The sequence below is a fragment of the Pleurotus ostreatus genome, assembly GCF_014466165.1.
Source record: "Pleurotus ostreatus strain PC9 chromosome Unknown scaffold_1, whole genome shotgun sequence".
Taxonomy (NCBI): Eukaryota; Fungi; Basidiomycota; class Agaricomycetes; order Agaricales; family Pleurotaceae; genus Pleurotus; species Pleurotus ostreatus.
In genome coordinates this window covers 3087585-3102305 of record NW_023503156.1, presented here as the reverse complement: position 1 = coordinate 3102305, position 14721 = coordinate 3087585, and the positions used below count along the sequence as shown (strand labels likewise).

Below are 14721 nucleotides of genomic sequence, written 5' to 3'. Positions count from 1 at the left end.
TTCCATGTTATATTGGCACTGGTATTGGCGACAAGCTAAGATTGAGCCAACTCACCATCAAAGGGTCACAGGAAACACGGTCCGTATAGCAGGGATACGGATGGTACCGCGAAAAGACTTTTGAGCGGGTAGAAGCACGTAACTGCGACAGGTTGTACGAATCGAGGACCTGGCCAATGGATGGCGCGTACATATGGCTGCCTCCATTACGCGAGCGGGGGAAGACTGATGGCATAGGCATCTGGAAAGAAAGGTGAAGGGAAAGAAGGAGCGGTGGGGGGGGGTCGTAGTATAGAAGAAAGAGGGAGAGGGACAGCGGGTCTCGAAGCCGCTATTTTCCTGAATTGCGCTGGGTAGTTGCCGAGAAAATGGCCGAATTCAGTCAAGAGAAGTTCCCCGGTTTTGGAACCTTCCAAGTTACCGCTTCACGGCACTTCATGTCCAGCTCGATCAAAGAAGGCGACACCTCGTCCCTCCTCCCGCTTCGCGACATCCATCCATCGAACATACTGCAAACAGCCTGCCAAACTCTCACTGAGTGATCCCCCACGTTTCCGTCGAGATACGACTAGGGATGCAACACCAAACTCGAACTCGATGCTTCAGGACGATAGTCGAGCGAGGATCCTCAGCTTTCAGACTGGCACCTCATTTGCATTATAGCCCAACCCACCCTTCTAGAACTCTTGCTCGAGTCACATCATGTAAACCGAAGCGACGATCCCGAGCATCGTGCCGCCGTTATCCGAAATAGGCAAGCGCGCCGGTGATTGTCACGCAATGTGACGCATAATTGCGTTTGGTCGGGGATGAGTTCCTTCCAACGACCCACCAACATTGAATACTAACTGCTGAATTCTAGTCAACATAACGCACCAGAGAAGTACTGAGACATGGCCTACCTCAAAAGACTCTTTGCAACTTACTGCTTGCTTCAACTCTGGTCGCCCACATTTACTTAAGAAGAATTCAAGAAAGACAGCACCGTTGGAATCCAGTGACCTTCCCTTCAACAACATTCAACAATCAAGAATGAAGACCAAGATGACTGACGCGACACACCTGAACTGTGAGACTCGGCCAGCTGAACGTTTGACTCGATGATTTTCGTTTCGCGTGAAACTCGAAACTCAAGATCAGGCCGTTGGGCTGGCTCCCCTCCAAGGCTAGCTGGCTACTGCACTGGCCTGATGTTGGACCGACCACTGAATGCTCTGGCAAATTTTGGCAAGAAATGAATCGAAGGGCGGGCAAATTGGACGCGAACGTACCTCGCTCGCAATGGACGTCGCAGCCTTCAAGAACCCTTATTGATCCACCATGCTAGGAGAGCATCCTTCTATGTCACGGTCTGGTACCAAGAAGTCCAAGCCTGCGGTGAGTATCTTGTGAGAGCTGAGATGGTGCTTCCAGTGGTCAAGCTTCAAGAATTGACCCGATCCAAGGTTGTACGGTCAATAAGCACCCAAGGACAAGAATCAAATTATCCGTACAAGCATCAACACCTAGTAGCAGCAAATCCTCCAGTCCGGCCTATTATTCAACGGTAGAAAAGTGGTGTCAAGTCAAGATTCAAGATTTATTCAAGAAATGGAAGTATTGTGTGGCAACTTTGAAGGAATGGCCCAGTCGAAGCGAATTTTCATGTCGGCATCCATGCGTGGAAACGATGCCAGCGATCCTCGAAGAGATTTTGGGAACCACTATGGTCGTGGTGAGACCCATACAAACAACTCGTAACTCAGTGTGGCAATTTCCCCCAAGTCCGCTCGTTCTCTCCTTTCCACCACCTCTTCAAGCTCTTCGCCTCCTCGAAATCTCATGGCAAGGCCTTGTGTGTACGAAACGTTCCGGAGGACGAGAAGCCTTTGTCACAAATTTGATATGCCTTTGGGTCATAGCGAAAGGTGAGAGGGGCTGGCTGGTTTATTTCTGTCGCATCCGAGGGATTATTTAACCGTGGAATTTCGTTGGCGATGCACTGCAGCGCTCCAGAAGGCTCGAGACCAAGCTGTTACGGTAGCTGCATTGAGGACCACTTCAAATCCTCGCTCTTCAGCCCCTCCTTCCTTCAAAAACATCTCCCGTGCTTAGGCTCTGGATCCACGACTACGCAATAATAGCCAAGGACCAATGATTCTGACGGCACGCAGAAGGTTAAATCACTGACTATAATTTCTTTTGAGGATCTCTATTCCTGAACAAGGGTCGAGGATTTTCAATGCACCTTAGAAAAGGTGTCTTTAACCCCGGCGACGATACTGCAAATGAGGACCAGCCCCCCTACAATCCTTCAACCCCATGGCGTGATAATCAAGGACTCATGGCCACCGATGGAGCCACGGAGATTAACACGACTAGAGCCAACGCAGTACCTTGAATCACAATATTATTCGACCTTGGTGTCCCCTTCTGCCATAACCAATGCGTGGGTGTGGATTTACGAGCTGCCGTTCCGTTGATACTGCTACTCCGAGCCTCAGAATGGAGCCTTACGAGTCGCTTTAACACATACTGCCCATGGTATGTCTAATTCTCGACGCCATGATTCCGTAGCTTATGGAGTTCGTTGTAGATGGTTCTCGACGGCGGAAAGCTCATTGAGTTTGTAACGTTTGACGCCTTGCTCAACCGTAGGCAATGCTAAAGGCAAGCTTCGTGCCTTGGCCGATGAACACGCGGACGGAGAGAAGTTGATAGACATGGCGTAACTCTCAAGAGCGCTGTCTGAACAATCGATGGGTTATTTAGATGTTTTGAGACGGAGTTAGATCATATCACTGAGAATCAATAAATCTGTGCGAAAGCAAGGCTCCTTAGCGTACAACTATAATGTCTGTTGTCATTCAAGTTTCTGACACCTGGAAAGGGTTTCGCAGTATCCGTAATTTGGTTATCTTGTGAGTCGTGAACTAGTGCTACTAGTAGGAATGTCGTATACCTGACCAACATTCCTATCTATCAGTGGTGATTCCTATAGTTCTGTAAGGGACGCGATCCAAACCCCAGAGCCAACACCCAACCTCCCCCTCGGGACAGAGTGGCCTGGCTTTACTTGGAACGAACCAGATCTCCCCAACTGGGTAGGGCACTTGTTAACCAAATACGCTCCCGGCCCAAAATACAATCCTACGGCGGACCAGCAAGATGAGGCTTATCTAGCTGCGCCGTTGTTAGCTTACGACTATGCAATCGGCGGTGCTACGTACTCGGGCGTCCGCCATCAGGTCGAACGCTTCTTGCGAAGTGACTACTCCAAGAAGATCGATCCCAAAGACTCATTGTTTGGTAGGGGCATCTACGCACGGCTTGCTGCACTCGTACTCATCGACTCATCATTCATAATCAAAAGTATTTTGGTTCGGTATCAATGATTGCGCGTAAGTAATAGCATAGAGCTAGGCTCGGGTTCTAAGGGATACCATTTCAGTTACTCCAGTGACCCGAAACCGTCCTTGACCGCGTTGGCCGATTTCCTCGACCAGCTATACGCGACTGGGGCCCGTAACTTTCTGCTCATCGACGTACCGCCCGTTCAAAATTCTCCTGGTGAGTCTGGATTAACTGTCCGTCTTGCAATGGATGATGGCCTGACCCTTGGAAGCCTACAGGGGGAAATATTACGACGGCAGATTCGAATCCTGGAACACAGAATTGAAGCAGACCATGGAAACCTTCTCGTCAGGACACACAGACGCCACGATATTGATATTCTCCAGCTACTCAATATTCTCTGCATTCCTGAACGAACGCAAGAAGTACGGCTTCGACTCGAAGCCGTTTAGTCAAACTATCTGGATGGATGCCTTGCATCCGACATCGAAGGTGCACGGTGTAGTAGCTGAAAGCGTGTCCACGTTCTTGCAGAGCGTTCCGGCTAGTTCTTAGTGCGACCAAGATACAACTCACTTTCTTCGTGATGCTAAGGGTTTCGCAATTTGTTTACTCTACATTACTATTAGTCCTGAATGCTAGTAGAACCGAGGCATCATCACAAGAGGACTACTGTACCGAAAGATGAAATGAACAAGTGCTGCTATTACAAAAATGAATTAAAAGGGCCAGCCAAGAAGGCGTTACAAATACATCACAGGCGAACTTCTCCTCGCGACATCCGTGCCTCAGATCATATATCCTCATCCCTATCCTCCAGTTGCGACGGCTTGAGCATTCCAGGAATGCGCATCGCGGCTTCCGTTTTTCTCTGTGCTTCTTCTTCCTTCTCTTCCAGATATAGTTCGGCGTTGTCGCCAGCAAACTCCTTGAGTTGAATGAGGAAGTCTCGAAGGGCGAGCTTGAATCGGTTGATATCATTGTGATATTCGCCGAGACCAACGACGAACGCTTCAACTTGCGTTCTGGAAATGGAAGTAAGGGTGCATATTCTGAGATTGGACAAAACGAGCATGGGAGAACGCACTGATGGAGGTGGGGGAAGGCCCCTTGTAGAAGGTTCGCACAATAACCTCGCAGGAACACAGCGTTCGTCATGCTTGCATCGGCCGCCGTTGCAGGATCGAACAATGGCGCCTGAACAACCCCAGTCTGGACGAGGTTGAACATACGAGCAAGAAGGACACTTTGAAGTTTGAAACCACTCTTGTGATCTGTGTCCGTAAGCACGAAGAATATATCTTGCAGGACGCTTAGGAAGTATTGCTGGAAGAAGGCATTGCTGACGGCGGGATCCGCTGCACCGGCGAAATTATCAAAGACTTCAAGGCAGACTGTTGTGAGCAATAAGTCAGTCGTTATATCATGATTGCGAGGAATGCCTACTATTAAGGCCAGTGTCAGCGATATCTCGCATGGTGTGTTTGATGGCCCAGATGATACTGTCCATGAACAGTTTGAACTGGGCCGGAGGAATAGATAGAAGGGCTAGAAAGAACGTATGCACATAAGCTTCAAGGAGAGTAAGCGGACAAGATATACGAACCTGGGAAACAATTGAGGTTGATTGAACGCAATAGCTTGAAGAAGCCAACACGATGTTCTGGGAATTCGGCGAAGTCTTGGTTGATCATATTCAGCGTCGGTTCAAAGACGGCATCGAGGATTGCAGGGACTTGAGGTGTCAGTAGCGGCTAGGAGGCGTTTAGTCGAACACAATAATGAAGGAGGCAAATCGAATAACTTACGCCCAAACGGTTAGTAATGGTAGCCATCACGTTCAGTACTTCAGCGTCTCGAGCAGCGGGTACATTGCGATTGTAGTCGCCGAGGATGGCGTCGAGGAGTGGAGGGATGAAGTTGGCGTTAACTGCATCGAGGTCTTCCGCCTTCTTGATGTAAGTCTCCATTAACCTTAGAATTTCCTTCTTAACGGTGCGAAGTTGTCGGATCTTCGGTGTCTTCGTGGAGATTAAGCCTAAACAAGAGTGAGACAACCCGCAAGGCCAGGCCTATATGAAGTTACTGACCTTCCTTTGCGACAGTTTCACTGATGATACCGCTAACGGCCTTATACAGCCCCAGCATATCCAGGAAGATTCTGCCTATTTGGGGAAGGTAGAAACTTCCGATGGAGGTACATGCGGAGACGTTTGTTTTCAAAACATTCGATAAAATCTTGATGTTTTCCGCGCTTGACAGTACGTCCATGTTTTGGGCGGCTTGAGCCATTAGAGAATCCCACTGGATCAAATGGTCAGCGTGACGGGTAGTCACGAAGAAAGGAAATGCGGCGTACTGCATTGTTGGGTAGTTCCATTAGTTTGGCAATCAATTTCTCCTGCTGCGGTTTGTTGGGTTGCGCAGATATCATGTATCCAACGGCTTCATAGAATGTGTGAACCTGAGAACAGTATATTTTAACGGCTGGACGCTTCAATGAGGATGAGACAAACCTGCTGCGGCGAAAGATCTACGGTGATGCGATGAAGTAGTCGAAGGATCTCATCAACAAAGGGCTCTTGCTCCCCAGACTGCTGCATTACAAAGTGCCTTCTGCATTTCTGGGCAATCTTGATAAACGTATCGCAAGCCATATCCTGGACACCTGTGCAAATAATTAAATGGGGAGGTTGGGCGTTTGGAAGTTTGAGATGGGACGAGCAACCGACCTTCATGTGTTTCGTGCATGAACTCAAATAGTTTATTGACCACCGTTTTGAGGAACTTCCAATGAGCCTTGAGGAAACGTGGGTATTGTCCGACGATGTACATGATATTTGACGCAACGACAGCTTTGTTGTCCTTGCCGCGCTTCATCTCGGTAAGGCCCAAAAGCTCCTTGATAACAGTAACCAAAAATCGCTTTTCGGACTCCTCGTCTATTAAAATAAGGACTTTGAGTCAGTGACCTCAAGGACGAAAGATTAGCGTACTCATGGCCCCAGAAATCGAGCCAATAGCCCAACATAGCGTGTTCAGATTATTCCATGACCACTCAGAGCCGTCCACCTGCTTTGCCAACTTCTCGGTCATGATATTCTCTGTGTCCACGACGTCCAAGTGGGTTAGGAAGACCAGCAACTCCCTCATGGATTTATACAACACTATAGTGTCGCTCTCCTTCATGAACTCTCGAACGATCTCGCCTTCGTCGTTCTCAACAATGAGGACCTATAGGCAACGATTTAGCATCTAAGCCACGCGGTACATTGAAAATTTTACCTCCTCCGGCTTCACCATCCGTCCGATGACTACCAGTCTCAAATTCGACAGAACATCGCTATAAATGTTCTTTCGCAGCGATAGACCGTTGAGCATGCCTGGTGCACCACCATCCAGATTCAAGCCCATCAAAAGGCTAGAATCGCCGATGGGTAGGCTTTGTAGTTCGTCATACAACTCCGTGACAAGCCTCAGCCAGTACTCTAGACAAATCTTGTAAACCTCGCGCTCGTCCACTTGCGATATTTTGACCATGTAAAGGTGGGCGTTGAGAAGTACGTCACGATTCTGTTCGGCTTCGACAGCTTTGAGATGGTTGGAGAGAAAATTGCAAAGAAAGAGCGCGAGGTTGAGGACAAGCTCTTGGCCGGCATCACCAGCATTAGCGTAGGCTTGTGCAATGTCGGTGCTCGGGGGTATCATTCGGTTGACGGAAGTCATGACCATCGCGAATAGTATGACGAATTTAGGGTCATATTCTGGTCCTACATTTAGTGCGGCAATTTCGGCCAGACATTTGAGAGTGACGTTGCGAAATTCGGGGGCTTCTAGGAACTACTCACTAGGGAATTTAGCCGGTGGCCGTACTGCAGGCTGGAAACATGACTTACTCTAGTTAAGAGAACGTCGATAATTGTGGTTTCGAAGATGTATCCGAGGGGTATCCAGTTCAAGAAGCGTAGCAAAGTCTCTAGAGTCGCTTTGATCAAAGAAGCTTTCTGCGCTTTCTCGAGCACTTCGGAACAGAGCTTGAAGATTTCAGAGAATTCGCCGCACATTTGGCTTTTGAGGTTCTTGATTTTGTTTTGGGTCATCTGTTCCGCTGAGAAATCGAAGATTTCTTCTGAGAGCAGTTTCAGGATCGCCATGTTGTTCTCGCAAAGAGTGAGGTTGGTCATGGATGATTCAACAAGTTCGGGGATGAATGTAGGCCAGTTGTGTGGCCATTCTTGCTTCAATATCTGAACGAGTGCAATGTTTAACTTGGCCAGATATGTCTTCTCCTTTCGCATGGAGGCTTCGTCTGAAGCAACTTGTATCGTTGTTCCAATGACAAAATTTCGGATACCTTGCCGTTGTGCTTCCGGCAATGATTTCCATCGAGTGTTCACGAGTTTCTCCAAGATCTGCAAACCAATGAACTGAAGAGAGAGGGGTATTAGATCCTATCGCCTAAAGAAGACAGAACCAACGCACTTTGGCCTGTGGAAATTTAGATTTCTCCATGATCTCTGGTACTCTCGTCCATGCATCCGGATGTTCCTGAAACTGGGACAAGATCTGTTGGGCCATTTGTTGCTGTTCCGTGCACCGATTAATTAGAGGGATGCGTGCGCATCGCGGAGGAAGCTTACATCTTGCTGTACACCTCCCGAGTACAGCGCCATCACGACATTATCCATGAGCCCGACATCGAACTCGCGCGAGAAGTCGAGCAGTGCCTAGCAATTCGGAAAGTAAGATATATGAGCACGATCAGCAGCATCAATGGCAGATGTACCTCCATCGCCAGAATTAACGTTAGTTCTGTAGGGTAAGCGTTCTGTGAGAGTATGAATGGCAAGAAGAGAGGAGATTTGGGCACAGGGCCGACGCCCCTCCTAATCAGATTAAAGTATCATGTGACCGTACTCAGGGGGAAGCACAAAAGGATCCCTTGTCGCACTAGCCAGCTCTAGTACAAGTATATTGATTCCCGGTGATCAGTTAAGTAAGGTCGTCTCAAAATGTTAGTTCTATTTCTATGTCACAATCACATAAACTGCTCATGTAGTGCCCTTGGGTTGCGCCATTTCCATCAGCTTCTCTCTGTCCCCAGATTCATCCACTAAGGCACGGAGTTTCCCTTTAGCATCGCTGAGCAAGTCAGCTGGTGTGCCAAACTCAACCAGCTTTCCGGCATCGAGAACCATCTGCAATGAGCTTCGTTAGCCAGGTAATCGTGGCGTCAAGAACCAGACAAACAATCTTATCGGCGTCCATGATAGTCTGCAAGCGATGGGCAATGGTGATCAATGTCACGTCCTTTCCAAGTTCATGTCGTATTGACGACTGAATGATTTCGTCTGTTTTATGGTCTAAATGCCTTGTCAGTTTCGTTATATGGGCGTGGCGAGAAAGCCAGGTACCGATAGCAGATGTTGCTGGCCGGTTGCGTCGGTGTAAGCAAGAGTACCATATAGACCTACGGAGACTCACCTTCATCGAGGATCAATATCTTGCTACGCCTAAGAAGAGCCCTTGCCAGAGCAATAATTTGTCGCTGCCCGACGGATAAATTGTTCCCTCCGCTTCCCAGCATCGTATCAAGGGTGATTCTAGACTCATCTTCATCACTCTGGAGGGAAAACAACCCAGCGGCCCGGAGAGCACCGTTCAACACTGCGTCATCGTATTGGGAGAATGGGTCAAGGTTATGGCGCAGGGGGCCACTGAGAAGGTCAGGCTATACGATGTATATTAGATGACATGCCAAACGTTGAAATATGTTATGATACATACCACTTGTGGGATGATGCTGATAGTAGAACGCAAGGCATCGAGGTTAATGCTGTCCGTTAGTATTCCATCCAAATACATAGACCCATCCACAGGAATGGCACGTAATAATGACAGGGCTAAAGTGCTCTGGCAAGATTGGTCAGAGCCATGATTAATATATTTGAGGGAGTTGAAATACCTTCCCAGAGCCCGTCCTGCCAACAACACCAACCCGTTCGCCGCCTTTGATATGGAAAGTTAGTCCATCAAGCACTACTGGGCCAGTTGCAGAATATCTTGAGCGTAGATTTTCAACGTGGAGATCGCCGGTGGCGGGCCAATATGCCGGCGGTTTGCCACTTTCCGTTGAACCCCGCTCCTGGTCAATGCATATGTATTGTTGTACTCGCTCCAGGCTAGAAGGTTATCTATTCAGCCGGGGCACAACAAATACGGTTGAGCGTACCTATTTCCTGCATTACACAGTGTAAACCATGATATGAATGACGCTCAGAGCTTGGGAACGTACCCTCTACCTCGAATTCGTTGAATATACGGACCCACCATAAGATAATTTCGGTAAAGACCACTTGGAAGGAAACACGTCGGCTCAAAGAAATGAGCATGAACTAGGAAGCGTACCGGCCATGTTTAGAAGGAACCCCGTATTGCTGGCTCCCTTTTGGGGTCCGTATAATAAATATGCCGCAAGTGTAGCTGTGAATGTATTGCCGAGAAGCTCGATACGAACGCATAACCATCTAGGACATTTCATTAGCTAGAGTTCCGAACAAATTCCGTCAAGACACTACCGATTGAGATTATAGCAAGTGACCGCCGCACGAGTGTATACGTCAATACGGGTCAACGACTCGTTCTTAAATGCTTCTTCAGCGCCATAGGCTCGGACGGAAACTAAACGCAATAAGAGTAATTAACCCAATGTGGGGAAGGCCAAGGATATGACTAACTTAGACCTGCCATAGCGGCGCCCAGGCTGCAAGGGCCCCGGAGATTAGTAACAATCAATGAGCGAAGACAGTACAACCTCCTGGAGTACTCACTGTCCCAGGACTGGTGCTTTAGCGATGGACATGTCTCTTCGTACGTGCAACTGGGCAGCAATATAAACTTGTCCTAACCAACCCCCCAGGATGGCAATTACGATGCTAGGCCCTAGGAACAACGGAGCGAAGATGATGATCACGCCCAGCTTGATCACCATATCTGTAGCCATGTCGAGGAGCATATCAAGATACTGCGGGATAAAGCTATCGACTACAATACTCTTGAATTGGCTTCTCGCTGTGCACAGGAGACAAGACGTACTGGACTTCATATCTTGGGTGCATCTTGTAATTACTCTCGAAGTAGGTGTCGTGTCTAGCCACCTTGATATAAGACCGTCAGAATAAGCAGCAGGACTATTTGGTAAAGACAAACCTGAGTGTAGTCCCCAAAACAGCATCGATAAGTTGAGCATGTATTTCTTTTGATGCCCTGATAGCGCCCCGTATATATACCATTTGGGACAGGACATAAATTAGGAGGGCAACAAGAACAAAACAACCTATGATTCCAGAGGTTTAGTAGACGGAGCCCTTGCAAGAAGTCTACGTACCATATAGAGTCAAATAGCTGAGGACGCGATTAGGGCGAAACCAGTCGAGGCAACCGGACACACTCACTATGTCGGAGATACATTCGGGTTTATTTGATACTGAGCGGCCCATAAACCCAAAAACCAAGTCAAAAATGTAAATATGGCTTGGTTCAGAATGTAACCGCCAATAAGCACAGCGTAGAAAAGCAAGGGATATTTGCCCCCGACACTGTCAAAGTACTTCTTGACTTGTAAAAGCAACAGATTACCTCGCTGGAGAGGACTAGATGGCTGTGTACTCACGTATAGGCCATTCAACATGTCCAACGGCAATTTCCTCTTCTGCTATCAGTTTTCCGCCGGCACTTGGTTGACTTTCGCCATCTGGCTTGACCTCCATCTCATTAGGCGCTATGGCCTCAGCCTCTAAGAGGGCGTCCTCTTGGGCTACAATATCTGCAGCGAGGGTCTCCTGGCTCTCGGCGATGACAGCCGATGGTGCTCCCCTGCTAACAACTCGACCATCTGCTCCAAGCGTCACAGCATATTGAGCGACAGGGGCCGTCAACATTACGTTGTGGGTCTAAGCAACGATCAACCAAGTGAAAGTTGTTCAACGAAAGATGAGCTACGTACGGCCAAAATTACGGTACGATTTTGGACAAGATCCCCCCGCAAACATTTGTCAACGATCCATTTGGCTGTATGAACGCTGAAACTGAGTGTTAGCCAAGAAAGTAGCTTAAATTGGCTGCGTACTCTAGCGCCGAAAGTACGTCGTCCAGTATAATAATCTCCGCGTCAGAGTAAATGGCTCGGGCGAGGGTGACTCGTGCCTGGAATCTATATTCAGCTTTCCCAAAATCCAACCGCGAAGAATGCAGGATAACCTTTTGACCACCACTTATAGAGTACGGCGAGTAAGCTTTTTACGCGTTGATCCAAGTGGAACTAACCTCAGTGTAAGGCCCTTCTCGCCGACTTCAGTGTTGTCTCCAGATTCGAACAACTTAAGGTCTTGCTCCAGGCAACACTGATAAAGAACTTTCTTATACCGCACTTCATCAAAAGCAGCCCCAAACACGATATTTTCCTAAAACCGAGTTAATGGTTGGTGGTGAATTATGACGGATGACGAAGACTCAACTCGAATTGTTTCGTTCTGCACCCAGGATTCCTGGCATGCATATGACACCCCGCCCTGTCTGGGAAGGTTACACAAGGAATTGGGTCCAGATGGCACAAAATGCATTTCCCCTATACCCCTTTAATGAGCCATTCGCGAAAGCATCCAAGAACACACTAACCTAAGAGAGCCATCAACAATGAAGTCTTTCCCGATCCTGTGGGGCCTAGGATAGCATTTATGCCGTTCCGCTTGAATAGAACTTCACCGTCAATCTTCAAGACGAAATTGCGCCTTGATTGGCCTGGCACTGGTTTTTCGGCATCCCACGTAAAGCTCGCCTCACGTATGATCACATCTTGAGAACCGACAACTGGAGGGGCTGGTATCACCGTGGCAGAGAGCTCCCCATCATCAGCAAAAGAGTCCAAGAGTTCAGTCTGAGAAAATGGGCTGCTCGTCAGTCTCGCAAAGAGTGCCAAGGGGAAGCGAACGACTTTGTGTAGGAATTCGTTGACTCTGTCGAGAGATACTTTGCCTTTGATGACGACCGTCAGCGTATTTGAGATCATGTGAAGCTGGCCCCTTAGGATGTCGAACACTGTCATAGAGCTGAATACTATGGAGGCGCTTAGGTCTTGCTTCATGACGACCGTCTTTCCGACAGGGTCAGCCTACTAGTGGAATATGTACACGGTAGTGACTTACGCTGCAAAGGATATTAAGTGACGTGACGGCGGGGGACGGAGTATTACAAACTTACAATGTGGCGAAGGAGGCGACCATGACTATAATCGGGATGACGAAGCTGTAGAAATTAGTGCATCGTCGCAAGACAGTGGAAGCCTCCTACTTGATGGAAACATTGACAAGTCCGAGCACTTTTCTCTTCCACAACCATGCGAGCTCTTCTTCACGAGTGCTTCTAATTCGATCGTTCATCCTGCGTTCCCAACCTAGAAGCTTGATCATCCGAATGACACTCAACGCTGAAACTAGCTTCAGAGGCGTAAAGCAGCAATATCGGAGAGATCCCACCTTCAGTGACATTCTGGACACGGGCGTCAGTGGACTTCATATGCTGTTGTTGAACACCTTGAAGACGACTGGCAACATAACCTGGTAACGGGAAAAGTAGTACCATGCTAGCTAGGCCAACAAATGCACTGAAACGGGCGATGAGGACCGAATACTGATAATACAAGCGATTACTCACCTCCAACCAAGCACGAAGTAAAGGAAGAGGATTCCGAAGGCCATCTGCAAAGGAATGTATACCACCAGAAACAGGAAATCCCCTGCGCCACTGATGTTAGACGTATCCGTAGACATGAGATTGGTGAGTTTTCCAATAAAATTCCCGTCTTCCTTGCTCCCAGTGTCCTCAGTATTTGATTTATCTGGTTTGGCAGGCTCGGTGCTAGTTGACGTTTCGGGGTCCTCTGGAGTGGGAGAACTGGGTTTACTAGGGGATGGGGTAGCGTAGTGCGACACAGATTTGACGCGAATGCGCAATGCATGCTCGAAGACAAGCTGCGAGATGAGTGATTCCGCCCATACTCGCTTCGTAGCCTACACGTCCCGTTAATCACCACTGGTACACCTGGAAGATCAGGTAACGTACCGACAGGAACGTATAATACTGAAACAGGACTGTACTGATCATGGGACCGCAGAATAGCCATGCTATCCAAACCCATGGACGCATGAACGCGTCGCGACCACCGCTTTCCATGTAGCTAATAACCTGGTGAGACCCAGAACGTATGAGCGCTTACAAGTAAGCTCACAATAATAATCTGTTCAACCCAATAGGAGCAACATATCCTAAAATAGCGTGGACCACGAGTAGCAAGGCCTGGACAGTATAGTCTTTCCGAAGGGCTTCCATGATACCCCAGAATATGTGCCGACTTCGCACTTTATTCTTGTTTGCAGAGACATAGAACGCATCTAAATACTACGAGGCGGTACGTCGAACAAACGTAAAACATAAATATCGGTGTCCCCAGCAAATATGTGATATCACTTACCGGGAAAATCTTTGCTCTAAGATTCACAGCTTTGTTGCTGTCCGCTAAGATAGGCAGTTGGTCTCGCGTCAGGTGCGAGTTCCTATACGCAAGGAATACCATCGGGTCGAGGAAGCTCCAGATAAAGAATGAGAATATTGAGCAAACTTGTTCAGGAGCCGGGACTTCACTAGGGTCGTCCGGGTTAATGGGAATATACGCCCTCGGGATGCCCAGAGGAATCACGATTGCCACCACGAAGAGAACCGAGATGGTCGTCCAGAGAAGGTATACCAATATCGGATCGCGTGATGTTGGGGCATCGAGGGGCGGAAGTTGATAGGTGCACAATGGATATAAGTCTCGTATACAGTAGACCACGAAGGTTCCAAGTAGTAAACAGTTTAAATGGATCGGAAGCCAAGAAGACGCGGGGCTTCCGCTTGACTTGGAACGCTCAGGCGAGGACTTGGCGCGAAGGCAGAGGATAGAGAGCAAGCTCGCGTACAACTACACGCGCATTAGCGATCACAGCAGTCCTGGAGTCAACCGCACCCACGAAAGTCACACAAACGGTGGATTGCATGAAATCACGTCTGTTTTCCTCTACCCACATGGATACATTCGGGATGAAGTTCATGGGCACCTGGTTAGGCTCCCCGTAGTGATCTAGCGCATCCGGTCGGTCTCCAGGGTACACCGCGCTTCGACCAATAAGTAGCGTCGCAACAGAAAGTCCAAGCAACAGTGTGCAGCACACAGATCTAGCGACCTTGAAAGCGAAGATGTGTACACCGCCATGGGCTGCTACACAGTTCTGAAACCGCCCATTATCCGACCGCTGCGCGTCGAGTCCGTTCTGGCCATCCTCTCGCGCTTGA

The 14721-nt window shown here is 48.5% G+C and overlaps 3 protein-coding genes across 3 annotated transcripts; 1 reads left to right on the top strand and 2 right to left on the bottom strand.

Moving 5' to 3' along the window:
- Nucleotides 1–2832: 2832 nt before the first annotated feature.
- On the top strand, nt 2833–3888 carry PC9H_001141 (uncharacterized protein; the record flags this gene model as incomplete). The annotated part of the gene is made up of 5 exons (XM_036770792.1): nt 2833–2900; nt 2966–3288; nt 3353–3380; nt 3431–3553; nt 3612–3888. 5 exons carry the CDS (start codon nt 2833–2835, stop codon nt 3886–3888), a joined length of 819 nt encoding a protein of 272 aa, XP_036636637.1.
- Nucleotides 3889–4126: 238 nt separating this feature from the next.
- CRM1_1 (Karyopherin transporter) lies at nt 4127–8125 on the bottom strand (the record flags this gene model as incomplete). Its single annotated transcript, XM_036770791.1, has 15 exons — nt 4127–4358; nt 4421–4727; nt 4780–4881; nt 4940–5087; nt 5142–5371; nt 5424–5637; nt 5693–5797; nt 5850–6001; nt 6066–6275; nt 6330–6567; nt 6619–7173; nt 7230–7760; nt 7816–7917; nt 7974–8060; nt 8120–8125. 15 exons carry the CDS (start codon nt 8123–8125, stop codon nt 4127–4129), a joined length of 3219 nt encoding a protein of 1072 aa, XP_036636636.1.
- A 259-nt stretch (nt 8126–8384) lies between these two features.
- On the bottom strand, nt 8385–13963 carry PC9H_001139 (uncharacterized protein; the record flags this gene model as incomplete). The annotated part of the gene is made up of 28 exons (XM_036770790.1): nt 8385–8531; nt 8584–8696; nt 8818–9064; nt 9121–9246; nt 9299–9515; nt 9566–9572; nt 9629–9688; nt 9742–9860; nt 9912–10014; nt 10071–10096; nt 10164–10370; nt 10429–10482; nt 10543–10669; nt 10721–10737; nt 10788–10950; nt 11006–11285; nt 11339–11414; nt 11462–11545; nt 11659–11795; nt 11871–11959; nt 12010–12484; nt 12592–12616; nt 12682–12817; nt 12867–12994; nt 13045–13400; nt 13453–13567; nt 13619–13788; nt 13862–13963. 28 exons carry the CDS (start codon nt 13961–13963, stop codon nt 8385–8387), a joined length of 3906 nt encoding a protein of 1301 aa, XP_036636635.1.
- Nucleotides 13964–14721: the final 758 nt, after the last annotated feature.